Source organism: Lontra canadensis, unplaced genomic scaffold, assembly GCF_010015895.1.
Source record: "Lontra canadensis isolate GAN:19392208 unplaced genomic scaffold, GSC_riverotter_1.0 scaffold1, whole genome shotgun sequence".
NCBI classification, from domain to species: Eukaryota; Metazoa; Chordata; class Mammalia; order Carnivora; family Mustelidae; genus Lontra; species Lontra canadensis.
In genome coordinates, this window is record NW_022630995.1 from 66,241,644 (window position 1) to 66,264,057 (window position 22,414).

The 22,414-nt window shown below is 61.6% G+C and overlaps 1 protein-coding gene across 2 annotated transcripts; it reads left to right on the forward strand.

The window, feature by feature from the left end:
- Positions 1–3,455: 3,455 nt before the first annotated feature.
- MXD4 (MAX dimerization protein 4) lies at positions 3,456–17,634 on the forward strand. Of its 2 annotated transcripts, XM_032856261.1 has the most exons (6): positions 3,459–3,648; positions 3,746–3,845; positions 7,334–7,363; positions 12,881–12,995; positions 13,916–14,078; positions 14,398–17,634. In XM_032856261.1, the coding sequence occupies exons 1-6, from the start codon at positions 3,585–3,587 to the stop codon at positions 14,553–14,555; spliced, it is 630 nt and encodes a 209-aa protein (XP_032712152.1). In that variant the 5' UTR covers positions 3,459–3,584; the 3' UTR covers positions 14,556–17,634. The 2 variants fall into 2 exon arrangements, with proteins under 2 accessions (XP_032712161.1, XP_032712152.1); XM_032856270.1 differs by lacking the exon at positions 7,334–7,363 and having other exon boundaries at positions 3,456–3,648.
- The last annotated feature ends 4,780 nt before the right edge of the window (positions 17,635–22,414 follow it).

A 22,414-nucleotide genomic window follows, 5' to 3' on the forward strand; every position in this document is an offset into this window, starting at 1 on the left:
TCCCAGCCTCCTGCCCAGAATGCTGGGGCTGTGGACCTAGGTGGGAGCAAAGAGTCCACCCCAGGGACGGAGTAGGCAAGGAGAAGGTGAAGCCAGGGGTGGGGCATCCTGGAAGCAGGAGGAGGTGACTTTGGAGAAAGAAGGGCCTTGAACACCTTGTCCTGAGGGCACAGTGTGTATGGGGGTGTGCTTCCTGGTGCCGTGCTGGGAGCCATGGGTGTGTTCCCAAGGCTGTAAGGTAGAGGTGAAACTCTGGGTCCAGAGAAAGGGAGCCAGGGCCCAGTAGGTGTGGGGCAGGCTAGGAAGCAGCTTTCTAAAGGCTTCTTTCCCTCTGATGTCCTTAGGGCCTTAAATCCCCTCGTGTGATCCTAGGGGTGGGGAGTAAGTCTGCCTTTACCAAGCTCCTGGGCCAGAAATCCATGCCATCCCCCAAATACTGCAAGAGGTCAGTACTCCCATCCTCCTTTTATAGCCAGGGGAGCTGAGGCTAGGGTGAGGGTGGGGGAGGAAACCAAGAAATGTGGGCAGAGGGGGCCTTCCAGCCAAATCGGGATGTCCCTTCTGGATTCAGGCCCCACTCCTTCTCTTAGAGTCCCTATCTGGAGCTCTGGGGTGGACCAGGCTCCCCTAAAAGACAGGCAGGGGAAAGAATCTGGGGGATGGCACAGTGACGGACATGTGTGCTGGTGCAGGAGGGATGCACGGTGGAGGGCCCCTGCAGCCGGGATGCTTGGAGAGTCCTCTGGAGTGGGGGGCAGGAGAGGTCTATGCCCCCTCTTGGGCTCTAAATGGTGAGAGGTCTGCGTCTTTCCTCAGGGCCATGGACTTGGGCTAGTTCCCGCTGGGACAAGGCCCTGTGCCGGAGTGGGGCCGAAGGGCTGGGCAGGCATGAGAGAGGGGTAGGTGAGGTGGCAGCTGGCCTAGCTTGGGCTCAGGGAAGCCTCCCTGGAGGAGGTGACACAGCCCCGTTGGAGACCTGCCTTACAGCGCCGGGCCGGGGGTGGCACAGGGCCTGCAGCTTTGGACCCTGGGCCAGCCAGCTGTACCTCTGCTCTCTGTCATCCCCCGCCCCCGCAACATACCCGGCGAGGGCACATTGACACTTGTGGGTGTGGAGCCTTGGCTGGCCCCAAGTGAGATCAGCACCACCCCACCCCTGTTCGTCCCCCACCCACCCACAGCCCCCAACCTTGCACCTTAGTGTCTTCCCTGGGGGGCTGTCTGGCTCACAAGGCTCCTCCCTGGTTGCCCCCTAGGCCTGGGGTCCTGAGGCCTCTGCCCACACCAGGCCCTGGCCCTCCTGCCCAGTGCCTAGTTCACGGTCGACTTCTCCCCTCGCTCCCACACACTGCTTGCCCTCCAGTGCCACCGACACTCGCAGGTACTGCTTGGCCCCTGGTGTTGCTGGGAGAGGGGACCCCAAAACAGCCTAGCTGCAGATGGAGGCAAGGTGGGGCCACCCTCTTTCCTCTCGGGCTGGGATGCGTTGTGCGTGTGTTCCCGTGGTCACACCTGGGTGCTTGCTCTGCGGGCTGAGACACACAGCAGCCCTCATGCCTCCTGGCAGTTTGTAGGGTGGCCCTTTGGTAGGTATCATGGACAAGCTGCCAGCTCTAGGACTGGGTCAGCAACCTACCCTTCGCATAAGCAGGGATGAAGGGACTCTGCCTCTGAGGGGGAGGGATGCAGGGACAGAAGTCCCTTAGGATTCCCCTCTGGTGGGGATCTGCAAAATGCTGACCACCAGCTGGTGAGCCTGGGGTCCTGCTTCCTATACCCCTGAACTCTGCAAGCCTCTGTGCCCCCAGAACTGGCACCCTCCTTTACCCTGCACAGCATGATCCAGGGCTCTGTCCTGGATCGTGAGGCAGGAGCAAGAAGGGCTGGGGTTCCTGTCAAGGGGTTGTCTTAATGTCCATGCAGGGCTGTCTAATGGCAGTAGCAGTGATCCCTGTTGGGTCCTGCTGAGCTCTGCTGGGAGGGTTGGGGTGTAGACAACACATCCCTAACCCCATTTCTCAGGTCACGCAGCTGTAGTTCCCACCCCTGGCAAGTAATGTGAGGCCAGGAAGGGTCTTGGTCTCCATGCTCCTGGGTTACCAGGCCCAGGTCACATTTAGGGTAGCGCTCATCTACCTGCCCCTGGGATTGCAAGGAGACCCTGGCCAGTCCCCACACCTGAGGATTCCTGGCTTATCTGTAAATTGGGGAGTTCAGAAATTCCCAAGGGAATGCATATGAAACCTCTAGCAGATCCCAGGACAGGAAGTGCCCAGATGTTTAGTTTTGGTTGTTTTGTTGGCAGCAGCAGTACCCCATGTTGAACTCTGGGCAGGGTGGTCAGGGTCCAGCTACCTTATCCTCACACTCTCCAACCTGCCCGTCCCCTCCTCAGGGGCTCCCAGGCCACTAGTCTCAACAACTAGCGAGAAGGAAGACCGAGGGGACCCAGGGCCAGTCTGGGGCTGCGTCCAGGCTGCCAGACCCCGTTCCCACGGAGCCAGCTGAGGGGCAGGAGCCACTAGGGGCCCTGCAACAGCCAGGAGCTCGATGAGGGCCTTGCTCCCCTCCCACAGAGGGCAATGCTCTTCCCCAGAAACCGCTTCTTTGGCCAGAGGGGACCAATGCCCGGAATGTCTTGGAATGTGCCCACTCTGCAGACCAAACGCGAGCACGCAACCGTCCACTCTTGGGGGCCCCTTCCTCCCCGGGCCTCTCCCTGTTGAGATGCGGCTCAAGGAGATCTGGCTCTTGCGCGCTGATCCTTCTACGTCCCTCCCCCGAGCTCCGCCCTTCACTGGGGTCACTCTGCGTCCGGCGGGAAGCGGTGTCGTGCGCAGCCCACGCGACACCCCCGAGGAGACCACGAGGTCCCGTGGTCCCGCAGAGCCAGAGCTGCGGCGGCTGTCCCCGGGCAACAGGTTCTTGCACACGACGTTCAGACCCCGCGGACCGGCCAGGAGCACCCGACGCTCCCCGCACCCTAACGGACCCTGGGGCGCGGGCACCGCGGCGTGAGGTCCCACGACTCTCTGCTTCCTCTCGGCAACGCGTCGGGCCGCGGCGCCCTCATTGGCCGCGCGCCCCGCCGCGGCCCATTGGTCCGCGGTCCCTATTTTACATAGTTCGCTCTAGGCCAATCGGCGCATGGCGCCTACTTAACATGCACGCCAGCCGCCAGTCAGCGAGCGCGGGGGCCGGGCCACCACGTGCTGTTGCTAAGCTTGGGCTTCTAAATTGTTACTACCGCGGCGGGCCTATCGGAACCGAGCTTAGCATCTGTCAACATTCTCGGCCCGGCCCGAGGCGTTCGGCCAGCTCCCATTGGCCCCGGCGCGGCCCAGCGCCCGCCCCCGGGGCCGGAGCGCCGGCCCCCATTGGCTGCGCCGGCCGCCGCTCGCCCTTATGTGTCAATTTGAGGGCCCGAGGCGGAGGGTGGCGGCCGAGCGCGCAGGGAGTCGGCGGAGTCGGGGAAGTGGGGCCGCAGGGCGCGTGGGGCGGGCGGCGAGCGGAGCCGGCCGGAGAGGGCCGGGCAGCGGCCGCCGCCGTCCCGGAGAGCGCGGGTGCGCGCGGGCGGGCGGACGATGGAGCTGAATTCCCTGCTGATCCTGCTGGAGGCGGCCGAGTACCTGGAGCGCAGGGACCGAGGTAGCGCCCGCGCCCCTTTGTGCGCCGGGCCGCGGGCGGGCGGGCGGCGGCGGGGCCGGGCCGGGGCGGGGCCGCTGACCGCGCCGTGTGTCCGCAGAGGCAGAGCACGGCTACGCCTCGGTGCTGCCCTTCGACGGCGACTTCGCCAGGAAGAAGACAAAGGCGGCCGGCCTGGTGCGCAAGGCCCCGAACAACAGGTACCGCCCCCCGCGCGGCCGCCCCCCAGCCCGGTCCCCGGGGCGTCCCTCGGAGCGCCCCCCTCCCCGGGCCCCGACCCCCGCGCCGCGGCCCGGCCGCCGGCCACGCGCCCCGGCGGCCAGCCTGGAGGAGGAGGCGCGCCCGGGCCGCGGCCGCAGCCCCGCCCGGCCGGCCCCGCCCGCGCCGTCGCCATCTTCCCGCGGGCCGCGCCTCCTCGGCCTCTCGCGTAAACAGTGCCACGCGTACAGCGCCCGCCGCTCGGGGTCTCCTCCCGTAGCCGCTCCCGCTCCCAAGTTGTTCTGGACTTTTCCGGTCACGAGAAAAGTTGTCGGGGGCACGGGCCGCTGCCCCGCGAGTCCGGGGAAACTGAGGCTCGGAGCACAGCAGCGTGGGATGGCCCGCCCTGGTCTCTGCTAGTCGCGGGAGGGTGGGCCGCTTCTCCCCTGCTGCTGGGCCGAGTACGCCCACCCCCGGGGGGCCCGGACAATGAAGGCGCACGGAGGCCCTTCCCGGGGCCCCCACCCCACCGCGGAGTCCATTCTCTTGACCAGTCTGCTGACATTGGTGGAACCGCGGCGACAAGTGCAGGGGTCCCCTCTTTGGGACAGGAGGCCCTTTTGAAGGGGAGCCTGAAGAGGTGCAGGCCGCCGTGCAGCGGCCCTCCCCCACCTCCCTTCTTTTGGCCTTGTTCCCAGGCTGGAGAAGCAGAAAGCTGGGGTGCACATCCCTGCGGAGGGGGAAGGACCCCGAGCTAGGGTTCCGTGGGGTTCCACTCTCCCCGCTGCCATCAGGACCACCCCACACCTGGCAGTGCCTGGGGGCCCACTTTGGCTCTGGACCATGTCACCAGGCGGGGAGCTGGGCTTGCTGGGGGCTTCAGGGCCCCTTGGCAGAGGGTGCAGCTCATTCCTGTGGCCTGCCGGTTCTTGGGAAACAGAAAGGCTGGCACAAGGACCCATCTCCTGTGACGTCCTGGCGCCCTGGGCCTGGCAAGGAGTTGGTTGAGTCTCCATCTGCCCTGGCTGGACGGGCCTCCCAATGCCAGCCCCTGGTCCCCTGCTGAGGATAGTTTGGGAAGAGATATGTGAGGGGGGCACCGCGGCCTCAGGCCTCCTGGATGAACCAGCCAGGCCCCGCTGTTGGCTCTCACTGCCCCTAAATACCCTGGGGCCCATGGAGAACTCCTGGGCATGACCTTGGACTCCCATGAGGTACCCAGAGTTGATAATCAGAATCCCAGCTATGACTCTGGGGGCTTCGGGGTGCTGAGTAGGTCAGGATCTGCTACTGTTTGCCCAACCCAGGACAGATGTGTTATTTTTATCTGCATCTGAAGGCTGAGGAAACAGGAACAGAGAAATTGAATTCCTTGCCTGGGGCCACCATCCCATCCCTGGAAACCCCATCCTGAGGTGGGGTCCTGGCCTTCTCCATTTTGCCAGGCAGAGACCTTCAGGGCGTTGGGGAGGGCCAAGGTGGTCTCCTGGGCTGCAGTGCTCTTCTCTGCTGTTCCTCTGGGCCCAGACCGGGGGCAAGGACCAAGCAGGGCCTTAGAGGATCTGGGGCCCTGACTTGGCTGGCAGGGCAATGCCACCCTGAAAGGCATCTTCGTCTCACCATGATGAGGGAAAAGGATGGGCACTGGTGGGACCAGGGCAAGGAGGGGGGCGGGAGGGCAATGTGTGTGGGGGGAGGCCCCACAAGTCCCAGAAAGGGCTTTGGGGGGCAGTGGTTCAGCAAGAGGGAACTGGAGCCAGCCTGCTGGGGTGCAGGCTCTCGGAGAACATGGCCAGGAGAGTACCTGCTTGGGGCTGCTGACGCAGGGTGTGAGCCAAGGGATGCCAGGAATGTACCTAGCCGAGCCCCAGCCTGGGGTCCCCCCTCTCCCCAGGCCCAAGGAGGGTGTTCCTGGGACCCATGTTACAAACCTGCCATAGGCTATCACAGGTGTCTGGACCTGGGAGGGGCCCCAAGAGGGGCTCTGGGCCTCTCTCCATCCTCTAGCTAGCCAAGGAGTGACCCCCCCCCCAGGATGGGGTCTAGCCCAGCCTGGAAGGGAGTGGCCAGACGCAGCTCTCTGTATTGAAGGACACTCACTGACCCTTAACCTCATCCACACGTGAGCAGACCTCCAGACCCACACGGAGGGACTGTGGTTCAGACCTTGCGGAGCTGATGGCTTTGCTCCCTCCTGGTCCTGGCCAGTCCTGGCAGAGGTTGAGGCTCCCTGCCTGGCTCATGTGACAAGCAGGCCCTCCAGGCTCTCCTAACACTGCACAGGGAGGCCCCGGGGCTGACTGCCTTGCTGAGCAGAGGGGAGGCCTTGGGCCCCAGTTGGCTTTGGTGGGGCCATGGATCATGGCAGGCCACAGAGGTGGGAAGGATGGGCAGGCACTCCAGCTTGTGGGATGGGGACGGGTGATACACTGTCCACAGTTCCTGGAGCAGGGGGGTAAAGGCAGGCAGGCAGAGGTCAGTAGAAGCTCCCGAAAAGAGTGAGGGGTGGGGGGACAGCACTCAATCTGGGTGTCCCCTGAGGTGGACATAGGAGTGCCTGAGTGCCCTCTGCTTGCATGCGAGGCAGCCAGGTAAGCCTAGGAGCCCTGGCTGTCCATGGAGTCCCCACCTGGACTGCGAGGATGATGGGGAGCTGGGAGATTGGCCCTGCTGTATTGTTGTCCTGCAAGGCACGTGCTGTGGCCCTGACTGCCAGGGCACTCAGGACTCTGTACTCCTGTCTGGATTGGCCAGCTGGGCAGAGTTTGAGCAGTAGATAGGGCCCCTGTACCCAGACCGTGGCCACAGAGGGAAGTGAGGGCCAGCCTCAGTCTCCCTCCTGCCCACTGGCCTGGGGAGCATCCACATGGTGGAGGCATCCTTATGTGCTGATCCTTTTGGGGCTGGGTCTCCTCTGTCCCTGGGTGTCCCCAGTGCTACGATGAGCTGTGACGATGCAGGTGGGAGAGACCAGCAGGGTGAGAATGGTGCTCTGGCTGGGTCCAGGCCAGACTACCCTGCCCCGTGTCTGTGCTCACCTTCCCTTGACTCTCTGTGCTAACTCCCGTAGTTCCAAAGATACCGCTGGCCTCTAGGAGGGGGGAACATAGAAGGCTGGTGGCTCAGGGCCTGGAAAGTCTGGGGAGCACAGGGTGGGTTAGTCCTAGTACTCCTAGTACCTTCTGAAAGGGGCCTTGGGCCCTCCTGCTGGCCAGAGCCCCCACAGGCCTCCCGAAGTAAGCTGGGTGGCCCTAGGCACCCCTGGATACAACTGCACTTCTGTGTCTCCTGTCCTTGTCACTTAGTGCCAGGTTCTCCCACCCCCATCTTCACTAGGCAGCCACTCTGGCCCTGCCCAGCCTGAGGCATCCTGGGGCCCAGACCCTCTCTGCCACCGTTGGCAGGTCCCCAGGCCCACAAGTTATGCTGTCATTCCTGTCCTGGTGACCAGGCAGCAGAGTGAGCTCTGTCTTTCTGTCTCTCTAAACAGGTCTTCACACAATGAACTAGAAAAGCACAGGTAAGTGATCCCCTGTCCCCCACTTCTGGTCGCCCCTATGAGTCGCCTGATGCATCCCACCGCCCCCCTTCTGCTGTGGGGATGCTGTGGCCACAGCCCCATGCCTCCTAATGTGTCCTGGGTGTGGCCTATGGTGCTGCCAGGCTGGGCCCTTACTGAGGAAGGGTCTGTCTTAGGAGGCAGTGTCAGGCTCTGCTCTCAGGCACTCCTATGCCAGGGGGCCGGAGATGGGGGCCCAGGCGCTGCTCTTGGAAGTTCTGAGTCGGGGGCAGGGCCTTGGAGCAGGACCCTCTGTGCTGGGTGATGGTCAGGCCACGCTCTCTGGAGGAGGAGAGCCATATCTAAGCCCCTTCGGGAGCAGCTTGTGAGCCCTTAGGATGCCGGCTTCCAGCCAGGAGGGTTTGGCCCTCTTAGTCTGGGGTCCCCTGCACCCTGGGGCCTGCCTTCCAAGGAGCTCCTGCTGGTCTTGTGTGGGGCCACTGGGAAAGGTACCCAGTCTCTGGCCACATGGGCCTGAAGGGACGCTTTGGCTCAGGGCAGGATCCAGGGGAGCCCCCTTCATGCCCACCTACTGGCTGTGAGTCTGGATCTGTGCTCGGTCCTCTGGGGAGTGGGAGGGCTTGGGGAGAGAAGCAGGGCAGGGCAGCACTGTTGCCAGAGCTAGGTCCCAGGGCCCCTCCCTGGCTGACCCCAGCTTGGGTGCTGCAGGCCTGGCTCTACCCTCAGGCTCCGTTACCCTGGGCCTCCCCTGAAGTAGGGACAAGGCACAGACAGGCTCAGCCCTGCAGACAGGGACCCTCTGGATCTCAGCGGGGTGGTGGGAGCTGGGGGTGGGTACAGAGGCCCTGAAGGCAGGAGCTGTGGTGCCAGGACCAAGGGACGGCACATGGTAGCTTTTTCCTGAGCTTTGCTCCCATCTGTGAAATGGGCCAGCTCTTTCCACCCTTCTTGGGTCAGCATGGGAGGGGGGCTTCTGCATACAGCTGAACTCGCAGCCTGCTCTGGGAAGGCTTGGAGCTTGGCCAGTTCTATGTGTCCTCCGCCCGCCCCTGCTCTACGCCTACGGCAGCACCAGCTTCCGCTCCCCTGGGATTCGGCCCTCCGCTGGGCGGGCGCTGGGCAGGGACAGGACGCAGTGTTCTCTGGAGGAACCATACTTCCTGGACTGGTCCTGTGTTTGAGGGGATCCCGGGAGGCCATGGAGGTGGGGCAGGTGCAGGGGCCCCGAGAGCCAGGCAGGCCCCAGGCTTGCTCCCTGGCTGGAGGAGGTGGCCAGTCTCCGCTGAGACCGGGGAACCTGGACAGGCACATGGGGGGGTGTTTTGCAGAAGGCTTCCTGGGGTGGTGCCTGGGAAGACAGCCCCTCATGCAGACAGAGGGGACGAGGCCGAGGGAGGGTGGGTGCCAAGGGCATGGCAGCCTGTAGAGAAGGACAGGTTGCTAGTCTTTGACCCCTACAACTGCCCCTTGACCCTGGCCTTGGCCTCAGTCACCTTCTACCAAGGCTCCCCCTGATAGGCTGGGCCTTGGGGTCTTTTTGAGACACAGAAGCTGGATAGATGGGTGACTTGAGATCTCTGTCCACTCCCCCATCCCAGTGCAGGATCCTGTTCCTGGCTGGCCAATAGGCAGCTGTGGATAGCCGTGAGGAGCCCTTGGTGGGGACTGGGGTCATGGCTGTGCCTGTGGCTGCCTAGCGCTGATGCAGGATGCTGCTGGCTGCTGGCCACAGGAAGGAAAGAAGCACTGGCTGGGTCACCCGGCCAACTCCGGGGAGGCGGGTGCACAGGCCCTGGACATTGCCTTCCCTGGAGGTATGCCTCCATTGGGCCTGTGGGGTTTCCCCTTGCCTGTTCTTTGAGCCAGCCTGGTCATCCTGAGGCCTGTGCAGCCTGGCCCTGATCCTCCTCCCAGGCCTCGTAGGAAGCCGTTCCTGCGGGTCTGCTAAGGCTGGCACTCCGCTGCTGACTCCAGGGCCGGCGGCCACGGAGGTCAGGTGCTCCCAGGCAGGGTGAGGCTCCTGGCCCCAGCTCCAGGCTTCAGCCTTTGTGGATGGAGGCACGGAGCTCCCACCACCTAGCGCAGGGGCTCACGGTCTTTATAAATCCCCTGACAAGTAGAAGGTGCAGGTGAGCAGAAGGAGCAACCGGACCTGTGCTTGCCTCCCCGCCCCCCACCCCAGCGCCTGCCGCACCCCTCAAGGGAGCCACAGTTCACTGCGTCTCCCTTTTCTCCAAGCAGCCAGGCCTGGGGTGGCTCAGTGCGTGGCCGTGCAGACACTGGGGGACATGGCTCAGGAGCTCTGGGTCTTCCTCCCAGGAGCGGGGGTGGGGGTGGGGGCTCGTGGTGAGAAGCTAGGAAGGACCTGTGTCCAGAGCTGGGTTGTGGCCGGCAGCCAGAGACCGAGCTGCTGTTAACACTAATGCAGTGATTCCCAGAGGCAGCTCCTGCCTCCTGAATCCCACAGGCTTCCTTCAGGAAGTGGTGAATTTTCAAAGCTCCCAGGAATGCCAGGACAGCCACAGGGCCCTGGCGGTGGGCCGGGGGCACTGTGGCAGCCTCCGAGGAGGGCTTGGCTGGAGCCAGAATAGCCCCGGGTGGCGGGGCCTCAGCACCCCCTCCCGCTCCCTACAGTGGCAGACCACCTGGGCCGACAAGGGTGGGGACCTGCCTGGGCCCCCACGGCCGGTGCTTGGCAGAACTGGGTCCTTGCCCCACCGAGGCTGCAGTCCTGGCCAAGTGCCCCGGGGACTCGGGCAGCCGCATTGTCTAGTGCTCAGCATCGCACGGGGATGGTCCTGCAGACTGTCTTTGTCCCTTGAGGAGCCTCTGCTTTAGCATTTCTAAAGCAGTCTGTCCACGTCTATGATGGATGCTCGGGGGACCCCGGTGCCCCTCCTCCCCCAGAGAGAGCCACCCTAGGTGGCTGGGAGGCCACCTGCACGCCCCCCCCCCCAGATACTAATGTGGATAAGAAGGGGATCTTGTTATCCGCTGTTTCATAACTTGACCTTTCACCTACCACCACGCGAGCGCTGTCCTGTGTCGGTTCCTTCGCCACCGCCGCCGTCCCTGTGCCAACACCGACATGTGGCTGTGCTGCCCGTGCTCTTAGCTGTGGCCTCTGCTTCGTGGCCCACGGCCCTGCAGCACACCTTGTCACCCTGAGGTCTGGTGCGAGTGTTGACCAAGGTTTCAAGTTGCTGCCATGGCCATTGGGTGCGTGGTCCCTGTTTGCTCCCCTCCCCCAATGACCCCACGACGCGTGGCTGACTGCACACTGGCTAGCCCCAGAGCCAGCTGGTCTTGGCAGGCGGGCCTGGGCCTCCCCCGCGGGGCTTGGGTTTCCTCACGAGCTACGCAGCCGACTGGGTTTCATGTTAGCTTAGCGCTCTGTGTTCTGCAGCTTGCCTGTGTGTGTCCTTCGCCCATTTCCACAGTAAGATACTCCTCTTTTTATTTTCGATGTGTATGAGCTCAAAATGTCACGAATACTAACCGTTTGTCTTTTATGTGTATTACAGATATTTTTCCGCTGTTATTTGTCTTTTAGCTGTGTTTTTTCTTTCTTGTACAAATTCTCTTTCTGATTGTAAAGTAATATGTGGTATTTTATTTTAGCATAGAAAGCCTGAAAATACAAAAACAAAAAACCATAAAGCTAAAGAAATAAACGTTGCCAACCGTGTCACCCGGAGACGCATGCCTCCTGTTCTTCATTGTGTCCTGTTGCGTCTCTCGTGTGCGTCTGCTGTTTGAGTTTCTTAAACAATATTGGGTCCCTTGTCACGTAGGTGGTTCCGTACGCTGAGCACTTGTGATGCGAGAATGTGGAATACACCAAAGTGATGGTGGGACTTGGGGTACTTTTCATTTATTTTTCTTTGTCTTGATTTGCGGTTTTTGATTCTACACAAAGATCACGTACTGCTTACGTAAGCAGTAGATTGTTAGACTTGCCATTTGCTGGAGTGCAAATGGGCAAGCCACCCCCCCCAGCCATGAACTGGGCACGGGGGGCAGGACAGCAGGGCCAATGGTGGGAGGGTGGCTCCCTGGCTGGTGAGCCCCTCCTTGCACACGGAGCAGGGTTGGCAGCTCGTTGCCCCAGTGTTCCTGGCCCTGTTTTCAGTGGGGGCAGCGGGCAGGGTCCTGGAGCCCCTTGGAGGTAGGGGAGCAGAGGTTCCCAGAGTCGGGGTGGCCCTGCTGGCGTGCCTCTCCCCAGCCCTGTCTTCCAGTGGAGGTGGGAACTCATCTCTGAAAGTCCTCCAGCCTTGAGGCAGAGCGCAATCTCCGTGCCATGTCCTGGAGGTTCTTGTGGACAACTTCTAGGTCCCAGGGTGCTGTGGGCTGGGGGGCTGGGGGGTTGCTCTGTCCATGGGAGGGTGCCACAGGGGCCTCGGTGACAGACATAGGGCCTTCCTTCTGCAGAGAGGGGCTGTTTTCACGGCTCTGCCAACAGGCTCCTGCCCGCACCTGGCTGCCCCTTCTCCCAGGCCTTGGGTGCCCTCTCAGTCCGCTTTCCTCCCAGGCTCTGCAGCAGCAGGGGGCTGTGGATGGGCAGGGCTCTGGCTGGTCGGGGACGGGATGATAGCCGGGAGTTGATGAGGGAAGGGGTGAGTGGGCCAGCAGTCTGTCAAGGCCTCACACAGATGCCCCCCGCCCTCCAGGAGCTTCTCAGAGCTGCAGTTGGGCCTCCTGCAGAGGCAGGGAGGGTCTGGCATGTGCACGTGGCAGAGGCCCCCTGGCCATCCTGGTGGGCAGAATGTGTTTCAGGGTGAGCTATGGCCACCCCCGGGGTCTCTGCCAGCCTGCCCTCCCACATGGATTAGCCAGGAAGGGTGGTGATTCTGATGGGCGGGACCCGGGCCAGAGCCCCTCGCCCAAGGCCTCTGTGTGAACAATGTCACTGGGTCTTATGAGGGTGGTTGGGTGAAGATCTGCGTTTGTCTGCATGGTCACAGGGACAAAATTTGGAAGGAAGCAGCCTCCTCTCAGGGGCACCAAACTCAGGGTGGGAGGGGGCTGCTCCTTGGCCCTCCCTGACCCCAGTAGACTTGTGTTTCTGTGGTGACATGACCAGAGACCACCCTGAACTTGACAAAGTGGAATGCCAGTCTTGCCTGGAGTCCCCTGGCCCTCTGGGAGCAGCCCGAGGAAGGCACTAATCTCACCGCCGCAGGTCGTCCCCTGGCCTCCTGGGTCTCCTGTGGTGGGTGGTGACTGCAGGGCAAGCCAGGGCTCTGAGGCTGTGCCCCGAGGGCTGTGCTGGGCTGGCTGGCTACCTGGGCCCCAGCTCTGTCTTGGGGAATCCAGAAGGCGGGTAGCTGGCTCTTTGGGGGACACTATCAGCCAGGCTGGGAGGGGAGCCCTGGAGAGGGACCCTCAGCAGGTCCATGCAGGAGTCTGGCTGGCCGCCTCTCATGCCCCCAGACCTCTCAGGCCTGCTGCTGCCACCGCTGTTGTCCCCCTGGCTCTGCCTCCCTGGCCTTGACGGTTTTGTGTGTTCTCTTTCAGACGAGCCAAACTAAGGCTCTATCTGGAGCAGCTCAAGCAACTGGTGCCCCTGGGCCCCGACAGCACCCGCCATACCACGCTGAGCCTCCTAAAGCGGGCCAAGATGCACATCAAGGTGAGCAGGGTGGCACTCCTACCACGGCCTCAGCCGACCCCAGCCCGTCCTGTACACCCCAGGGAGGGACCAGGGGCCTGACAGGGAGCTACCTAGCAGGTGTCCACTGGGGACCTCTGGGGTAGTGGGGGCTTGGGGATGCTGAGGGTGGAGGGGGGCACAGGTACCTGCTGGGTTTTATCGAGAAGTGTTGGAGGGGTGGAGGAGGTAGCCATGCCGGGCTGGGAGAGGTGAAGGTGGGTGCAAATGGCCCCTGGGACCCTGGGCTGTGGAAGAGAGGTGGGGGCAGGAAGGGCAGGAGGGGAAGTGGGCAGCCCAGGGGTGTTGGGAGGTTCTGGGTAGAGGGTGGGGTTGGTCTCCTTGGGCTGACAGAGGGGGTAGATGGAGTGAGCTGTTGTTGGGGGTGGGTGGGCCTCGAGACCACCTGCTGGTTTAGGAGTCGAAGGTCCCTCAAAGGACCCCTCAGAGCCTCCAAGCCAGCACAGGCAGGGGTGCCCTGGGGCAGGGTGGCGGGAGCTTGGAGAGAGGCACGGAGCAGGCAGCCTGTCAGAACAAAGTGCTGCCCTCAGGGACAGGTGGCGGGGGGGTGGGGGGGAGATAGCCGCAGTATGGGGGGCAGTGGGGGCAGGACCATCAAGGGCAGCCTGTCCTCCAGGAGGCTGCGCCAGCCCAGGGCCCCCACGTGACTTGGCTTGGCCAAGTTGGGTCGTGGCCATGGGTCTTCTGGAGCTGGTCGGCAGATGCAGAGCCTGGGCCTGGGAAGTAGTGCCTTCCGTAACCCCTGGCAAGTCGGGGGGTGGCCTGCGGGGCTGGGGTGGGGTGAAAATCTGCTCTGCCCAGGTCTCTGGGCCCCAGTTCCTGGTCCTGGTCTGGGGGGGTGGTTCCCCCACCCCCACCGCTCACAGCACCCCCACCCCCAGAAACTGGAGGAGCAGGACCGCCGGGCGCTGAGCATCAAGGAGCAGCTGCAGCGGGAACACCGCTTCCTGAAGCGGCGGCTGGAGCAGCTGTCTATGCAGAGTCTGGAGCGTGTGCGCACAGACAGCACGGGCTCCGCCGTCTCCACGGACGACTCTGAGCAAGGTGGGCATCTTGGAGCGTCCCCGGAGGGAGATGGGAAGGGGGTGGGCTTGGCCGAGGAGGCAGCCCTGGGGAGGCTGGGGATGACAGCAGATGCAACAAGCACTGAGTGTGGTCGCCTATTGGACGGACGAGGAGGTTGAGGCATGGAGGGCAGCAGGCCTGAGCTGCGGGCTCCCTGTTCCTCCCTAAGCCGTGGACCCAGAGCCCTCACACCCCCATCCCTGGAGCCTCTGCTGCCTCCACCGAGGTCAGCCCTGGCTTTGAAGGGAGCCCCGGCTGGCACCTCCATTGCTGATCCTGCCTCTTCTGTTCTCCCCAGAAGTGGATGTAGAGGGCATGGAGTTTGGCCCCGGAGAGCTGGACAGTGTTGGCAGTAGCAGTGATGCGGACGACCACTACAGCCTGCAGAGCGGTGGCTGCGGCGATGGTGGCTACAGGCCCCCCTGCCGGCGGCCTGGCCGCCCCGGCCTTTTGTAGGCCCGGTGCCCTCGGCTCCTCAGCCCGCCTGCCGACCCGGCCAAGTGCGCCAGCCCTCCAGTCCTCAAAAGCCTCTCCACGGGCCCGCTGCTGTGCCATTCTGGAAGCTCCAGCTGCCACCCGGGCTGCCCGCCTCCGCCCACCTGCCGGTCAGGGCCCACCGTGCCGCCCATCCCTCCCAGCTGGGCAGGGACCCCTGCAGGGAGATGGGGCCCAGCTCCCACGTCCCGGAGCCCAGCGTAGCTGCCCACGGTCTGTTCTCAGATTCCTAATCATTCCAGAAGTATTAAATATCATTGCTGCAAATCTCGGCGGGCACCGTGTGAGGGGCTTAATGACCACTGCGGGGAGCTCAGACTCCAACCCTGGATCCCAGGAGAAAGGAGTGGACCGAGGAAGGAAGGAAGGAAGGAAGGCGTGGCTCTCCGTCCATCTGTCCATCTGTCTGTCAGTCCACGTAGGCTCCTGAGGCCTGGACAGAGGGACCCATGAAGGGCGGGACTCGGGTGAGCACCCTGGGGCAAGTGGGTGGAGAGGGGCCTTTGCACCCTATAGGTGTCAGGAGCTAGGGCTGGGTTCCTGGGGGCAGGCCAGGCCACCCCGCCCCAAGCTGGGCAGCTTCTGCTCTGGTAGGTCCCTCAGATGTACACACGCACATGCCTAGGCACACACGCACACATGCCCACACGCGCACATGCAGACACACGGGGTCTGGACCCAGAGGGCACGGGTCTTGGGGAGGTCGGCCTTCAAGGCTTGTCTGGGCACATGCTGGCTACAGGCCTGTGTGTGGCTCCTCCCCCCCAGCCTGGCTCCCCTTCCTGGTCTGCACAGGGTGGGGGGCTCCCCTCCCAGAGGCTGGGGTGCACTGGGGCAGCTGCCTGAAGCTACAGAGTCCTCAGGAGGCTTTCTCATCTACCTTAAAAAAAATTTTTTTTGCTGCACTGCCCAGCAGCCCCGAATGGGGCTCCCAGGAGAGAGGCTTTTTCCCCAAAATAAGAGAAATGTTTTTAAAAAGAGAAAAAAGCTCTAAGGACTCCCCGCCAAGTGACATCAGCGTGTGCTGCCTCAGTTTCCTGAACGAGATTTTTGTACTCTATTTTCCTAGCCATTGTTGTGTCCTTGTTTGCTGAGGGGTGGGAGCGACCCAGCGTCTCAGGGACTCGTCTTGTCTGTCACCGTTGTCCAAGTGTGCCTTGTGTCCCGTGTCTGGCCCCGCCCCACCCACCACCACCAGCATCTCCCTTGTGGCCCAAGGGGTGCCCCTGGCCCACCCCGCAGGTGCCCTTCTAGCTTCCTCCCCAGGCGGCAGCCACTCCTGGCAGCCACGGCCTTCTGTGGGTGAGAGACTGCCGGGCCAGTCAGGAGTCTTGGGGACGGCTCTCTGTCACCTGGCCCCATTGCTCGGGGCCTGCCGGGCAGCCTGACCTCATGGTCTCCCCTGTCCCCAGCTTGACCCTTCCCTGCTCCCCCTGCTTGGGCCGAGGGCTCCGGATTTCAGATATTGGCAGCTGATGGAGATAGCCCTTCCCCCTGGGTAGCTGGGCTTGGGCATTAGGCAGCTTCTCTTGGCCTTTTGTTCCCGAAGTCCTCGTTCGCACAGCAGTATTTGGGTGGCGTGCTGTGGGGCTGGCCCGCAGCTGCGTCTGCTTCCCTCTCTGGTACGTTGTACCCAATTTCTGGATTGTGGAGAAAGTTCGTGTTTGTTTTTGGTCACGCCAATGGACACCCCCGGGGCGGGTGGCCTCCTGAGGTAGAAAGGGGTCCTGGAAGCAGCTCTGGCACAGAACCTGCCCCGCAGGGGCTCAGGATGACATGTGGAGAGCAGGCCCATGGGAGGCAGAACACGAACTGGGGAGATTGTCCTGATATCTTGCTGGTGGTTGCAAGGAAAACGATTCTGTCAGCATCTCCTTCCAGCTTCCCTGGGGGTCCGGAGCCCAGATCGGCTTCTCCCATCTGCCAAGTGCCACACAGTGCTTCTTGTGAGCACCCAGCTGGCTCTGAACAGGGTAGGAGGGCCCGAGTAGAAGATCCTGATGCAGGAGACACAAGTCTAGAGCCCTGAGATAGTCTGCGCTCTCAGATCTTAAAGCACTAGCTCCCCATATAGCTGGCAGCTCTGCTCCCACCCCAGCCAGCAGAGTCCTCCCTGGGTGACCAGCTGGGGCCCTCAGCTGACCTTCCTGGCAGTTCAGCCCGTGGCTTTTCAGGCCATGGTTCCCATGTGGGCCGGGGAGTTGACCTCACTGGCTGCCTAGGGGCACTGTGGTCTGGAGGCACCTTCCCTAGCCAGGGTCCAGTGCTAGGGATTGTTCACACATGCTTTTACCCCGCTCCCTCCAGCTCCCTGTCTTTTACATAGGTTAGCTGGTGCTGGTGGCCAGAGACTCAGAGGGGGCCCAGCTGAGGCCACGTTGGATAACTGAGCATCGTGGAGTCTGTAGGAAGCAGATGGGACCCAAACAGGGCTGCGGCGGAGTCTGTGACCTCTATCCACATGCCCTCCAACACCTGTGTGGGCCATTGTGGCCCTCGGTGGCTAAGGTTTGGGTCCCCACCCTCACTGGGAGTTGACCCTACACCAGGCCACCACTGCCCCAGTGCAGACCCAGCTGGCTGGGGAGACTTCAAGACAGCTGCTTCTCCTTGGAGCTCTGGGCCTGCCTCTGTAGTTGGGGTCTTGGAGGCCCAGCACCCCAGCCTGCTCTCCAGGGCTGATGGACCCGTGTGCCCAGCTAGAGCCCTGAGGGCCCCCGCCCTCCTGCCTGCCCCAGACAATCCCCATCTGCTGAGTGAGGCAGGCTTCCCCCATTCTCCCACCCCCTGCCTCTCTCTGGGCCAGCTAACCTGGGGCTCCCTCCCCATGGCCATGTACACAGAACTCTGACCCCGGGCCCCATATAGGGCAGGTTCTGTGCCAGAGTCTGGGGCTGCCCAGGGGGCCTGGTGCTGGCCAGGTCCGTGCATCACGAGATCCTCGCCGGAGAGAATTGGGTCACCCACCTGCCTGTTTACCGGGAGGGACTGTGCTGTACCATTCTGTCTTTGTAATATAAATACAGATTTTTATACCTCATCCCTCTGGCTTCCAGTTCTTTCCATCACCATATTTGGCTCCCCTCCCCTCAACCTCCATGGGGAGCCTGAGCCCACTGGTGACCTTGGCAGCCTTCACTGCCCTGTCCCCAGCTTCTGCTTTTGGGGAGGCCCAACAGACCGAGGTCCTTCCCCACTGCCAGCCAGCCACCACGGAGACATCACCTTCGCTGCTGCCTCCAGTCACTGGAGTCACTCAACTCCAGTTGAATGAAAGTGGAACCCCACCGCGCCCCCCCATCTCCCAACGAGGTGCCCTTGCTCCCGGCCTTCTGACTTTGCTCCTGGCCCTGGGGTGGGGGCACTGTCCTATGAGGACAGCTTGGCCCATGGGGTGGTCAGCCTTAGAGTAGACAGCACGTGTTCTTAGCCACGTGCGCTTTCCACACGGCTGCTGTTGGCTGGCAGGGGTACACCCTGAGTAACCTTCCTTGGACCTGTCTTTGGAGTCCCCAGAATATCCCAGGCATGGCCTCTGCCTGCTGCTGTGCAGGGTGGGGATATGAAATGGTGTGGTCCCAGCACAAGGCAACTAGGGGACAAAATGCTCGGGTAGTGGGGAGATGGGTAGCCAGAACAAGACTTCCTCCCCCCACCCCTGGGGCACGACAGCGCACTGGAAATGGCTCAGTGATCCCCTCCAGCAGGTTCTGGGGTGTCTGGGAGAGGACCTGCACTGACCTCCACCCTCCCCCAGCAGGAAGCAGCACTCATCTCTTGAACCTGGAGACCCCTGGGAGCACCTCTGGAAAACAAGGGAATTCCTACTGAGAACACAGCTGGGCTTGGGGTGCGAATATAAATGAGCGACTTTTATATTCCAAATATCGCTAGGACTTTAAATCACCGCCACCTTTTATGGAGCTCAGAAGGGCTCCAGCAGCTGTGCTAAGCACTCTGTGAAATCAGAGCCCGCTATCCTATCCTCACGCTGGGCCCATCTCAAAGACGGAAAACTGCGGCTCAGAGCAGGTACCCACCTTCCCCAAGTCATCCCCTGAGTCTGGGGGTGCCTAGGAATGGACCCTATCCTCAGGGAAAGCCTTCTGGCCACCAGATTCCATCTCCATATTCTGCCTCAAGGGGGACGCCTGCCTCCATGTCAGCCTTCCTGCCCAAGCTCTTGTTGGCAGGCAGAAGGACCTTAGGTGGTCTTGTTTTCCCCACCCCCAAAGCCTTCAGAATGAATCTCAGAGGACTGCTTTCTCCCCATCTGCTCCTGCACCTTCAATGCTTGCTTCCCACTCTGGCCCTTGCTCCCTTCCATCCCCACGCACTCACCAGCCTCCCAGCTCCCAGTCCCCTCTCTGACCTGCTCCTATGTGTCTTCCCATCACACTTCTGCTAGGATTAGGGCCCCCAAACTTGGGTGGCAAGGGTCTTTTCATGCCATTTCCTTTCCTCCGTTCCCAGTGCCTAGCTACCCCAGGCCCCCAGTGCAGGCTAACTGCATGAGGATCTTTCCAGAATGTAAATGGGATTATGCCACTTGCCGGTTTAGCTCCCAGTGGCTCTCAACTGCCTCCTTGTTGCCTTCTGCCTCCTCAGCCTGTCTGGAGGGTCTTCATGAGCCCCCGAGCCCCCCATCAGGCCCCTCACTGCCCCCTTCCTCAGAACCCCTTTATCCCCAAACTCTTCCCATCCCCAGTTGAACTATCTTGGGGAGCCCCTGCCCCCAACCTGTTCCTGAGTTTTTACTTTTGTTACATGAATATCAATGTGATGGAAGACTGAATCACTTTCTTCACACCCTCTTCCTTGATACCCTCTGCTTGCTTCTGACTAGGCAGGATTAATAGGAAGAATGGAAGTGCTACTTTCTTGCTCAGCTAGATGCTGAGAGTCACCCCGTCTCTGGCCCTTCTGGCTCCAAGTTCTGCCCTCAAGGCAGCTCTCAGCCCCTCCAGGAGCCACCTTGCTCCTGCTCTCCCCCAGATGGCATCCGTCTCTGGCCACCTTTTTGTCACTTTTGTTACTGAGAATGTCACTCCTCTGCCTGGAAAAGCCTCCGACTCCTCTCGTTGTTTGAGAATGGAGCCCTGCCCATACCCAAACCTGCATCTAAAAATAAGTGATCTTTAACATCAGACTTCTATCTAGTATTAGACTATCTAAAAACATATTGTCCAGAACCTAGAATACTTTTTAGTATCAGCAGGAGAAAGAAGATTTCTACAGGAAGGAGAGGAGAAAAAGCAATCTGCGAGCCCACCATGGCTCACAGCTGGGCATGGACGCTGCTGAGGGCCTGGCCTGCCTCCTTCCACCACGGCTCATCTGTGGGTTCCCTTCATCTTTCGACTCTGTAAGGACCCCACTAAAACCCCGAACGATTTTGATTGGAGCTAAGAAACCTCATCTTGGAAGTATGTGTAACTGTTTTGCTTCTTCAATCCCAAGTGCAGCGGAAGTACAGGAATGCCCTGATGAGATTTCAAAGCCAGCTTCGGGGGCTTCATGATTAAGCCCACTGTATGTTGTTTGTACTCTGGGAGCTAATAACATCGCGATTTCTACTTTATGTTTTTATGGCTTTATTTATTTATTTTTTGGCCCCACAAACATCTTTCAAAGTAATAATCATGGTCAGCAATTCAAAATCATACGGAGAATTTGTGGGCCCAGGAAATGACCCAGGAGTTGCACTGAAATGTAGGATTCTAGAACAGCTCCCTATGCTTTATCCTCCTGTCCCTTACCCTCCTGTCCCACCGGGATCTTTCCAAAAAGCAGCCCCTTCTCCTCCTCTAAGTTCCTCTTCACAGTCTATAAACATCCCCAAGTTCCTCTCATCTGAAAACAAAACAAACCCAAACCCTTCCCCCATCCGCTCCCCAGGGTAATTCTGCTCCTCTCTCTCCCCCAAACTTTGCCTCCTCAGCGAAATGTCCTAAGGCGCTGTCTGCACAGTCTCCACTTCCTCCCAGGCGGCTGGACTCCTGTGGGTGGGGGGAGGCACGAGTCCCCATCCCTGCCCCCCAGGTCAGTGGCCAAGGGGAGTTCTCCTGGTCCATGGGCTCCAACCTTGCTTCTGAGCTCACCAGTCTCCTCCCTGGTCCAGTCCCAGCTTGTTTCAGGCGGGATATTAATCTGAATTTTTTCCCCTGTAATCTTTGCTTTTCAGATCATTTTAGGCTTTATTGCCTTTCAGAAGAGAAAAATAAAAAAAATAAAACAAATGAAGGATTAATAAGTATCTTCCACTCAAGATGCATCCATGATTTCTGCCTTAGACCATTCTTTTTTTCCCCTCCCCGTAAAAAGATTAAGAAAAATTATTCAGAAAGATTTCTGCCCTTCCACTTCACCCCGAGACTACTTCGTCTCGGACAAGCCACCTTCAGGTCATTGGATGCTGGGGGTGAGAGAACCGACTCTGGGGTAAGGACAGGGCCGGAAGCACGTACATCGGGAGGTCAGTCTGTGGAAGACTGGGGAGGGAAACGACTGGCGGTAGGGATTCAAAGTGGCCGCGGCCGCACGCCGAGGGCAGCCCCGCAGGTGTGACCGCTCCGGGCTGTAGGGCATCGGCCAGGTGCGCACGGACTGCACAGGTGGGGTGCAGGGGTCTCCCCACTCGTGGACTGACCACCCATGTTCTCGGCCTGGGACGGTCCTTGGAAACAGCTTACTTCTTGACTCACCTCCCCCATACACTACCACGTACGTTTCTATATTTTCAACTCTAAGTTGTATTTTGAGGGGCGCCGGGGCGACGCAGCCGGTGGAGCGCCTGTCTTCGGCTCGGGTCGTGATCCAGGCTGCCAAATCGAGGCCCGCATCAGGCTCCCTGCTCCGCGGAGAGCGCGCTTCTCTCTCTGCCGCTCCCCATTCCCCGTGCTCCTGCTCTCGCTCTCAAATAAGTGAATAAACCTTTTTTTAAAAAGTTGTGTTTTGAAAACGGAATGCAGAGAAGTCGGCTTTTGCTTCGAGGCCCGGCGAGGGCTCGTGCATTGCGGGCTTTGCAAGACACCGCTCAACGCCGAAGCCGGTAAAGCGAGTCAGGACAGCCGAGCCAGAGCCGCCCCAGACGAGATCCGCCCGCTCGGGGTCCCGCAGCGCGTCCGCTCCCGGGACCTGCCGAGGGGCGCGCTGGTCGGAACCGGTCCTGGCGGCCCCGGGCTGCGGCCGTCCGTCCCTGAAAACGGCCTACTTAAGAGAATTCGGGTCTGGGGAACTGGACGGCAGGACCGCGAACCCGCCTGCGTTGAGGTGCCTGTCCTGGGTCGCCGACCTCCGCAGCACTCCGGGCGCCAAATCCCGACCCGCCCCAAGTCCCCCACCCCGGCCCGCGCATCCCGGCCCCGCCCCCGCGGCAGGGAGCCAACCAGCTTGCCCGCACCGCGGGGCGCTGGGCCGGGGGGCGGGACAGCGCCCTGCTCAACTCCGCCCCAAAGTCCCTCCCCTCCAGGCCTGCCTCTTCCGACGCCGCGCCTGCGCAGACGGTCAAGCCACGCCCTGCCTCTGCCCTCTGCGCGCGCGCGGTGGCAGCGCTCCCGTGAGGTAGTGCGAGACGCGGAATGCGGCGGCGGGATTCTGAGGGACGCGAACGGAGCTTCCAGAGGTGAATGGCGCCGGCCTCTCCGTTCCGGGGCGTGGGGCTGTGGGAGCGGCGCCGATTTTCTCTCCAGGCAGCCCTGGGGACTCCTTTCAGGCGCGCGGGTACTTGCCCGCGCGGCACAGTCGGGGTCCGCAGGGGTTGGAGCTACGGGAGAGGGCGAGGAGTGCGAATGCCAGCGGGAGGTGGGCGTCGGCGGGGA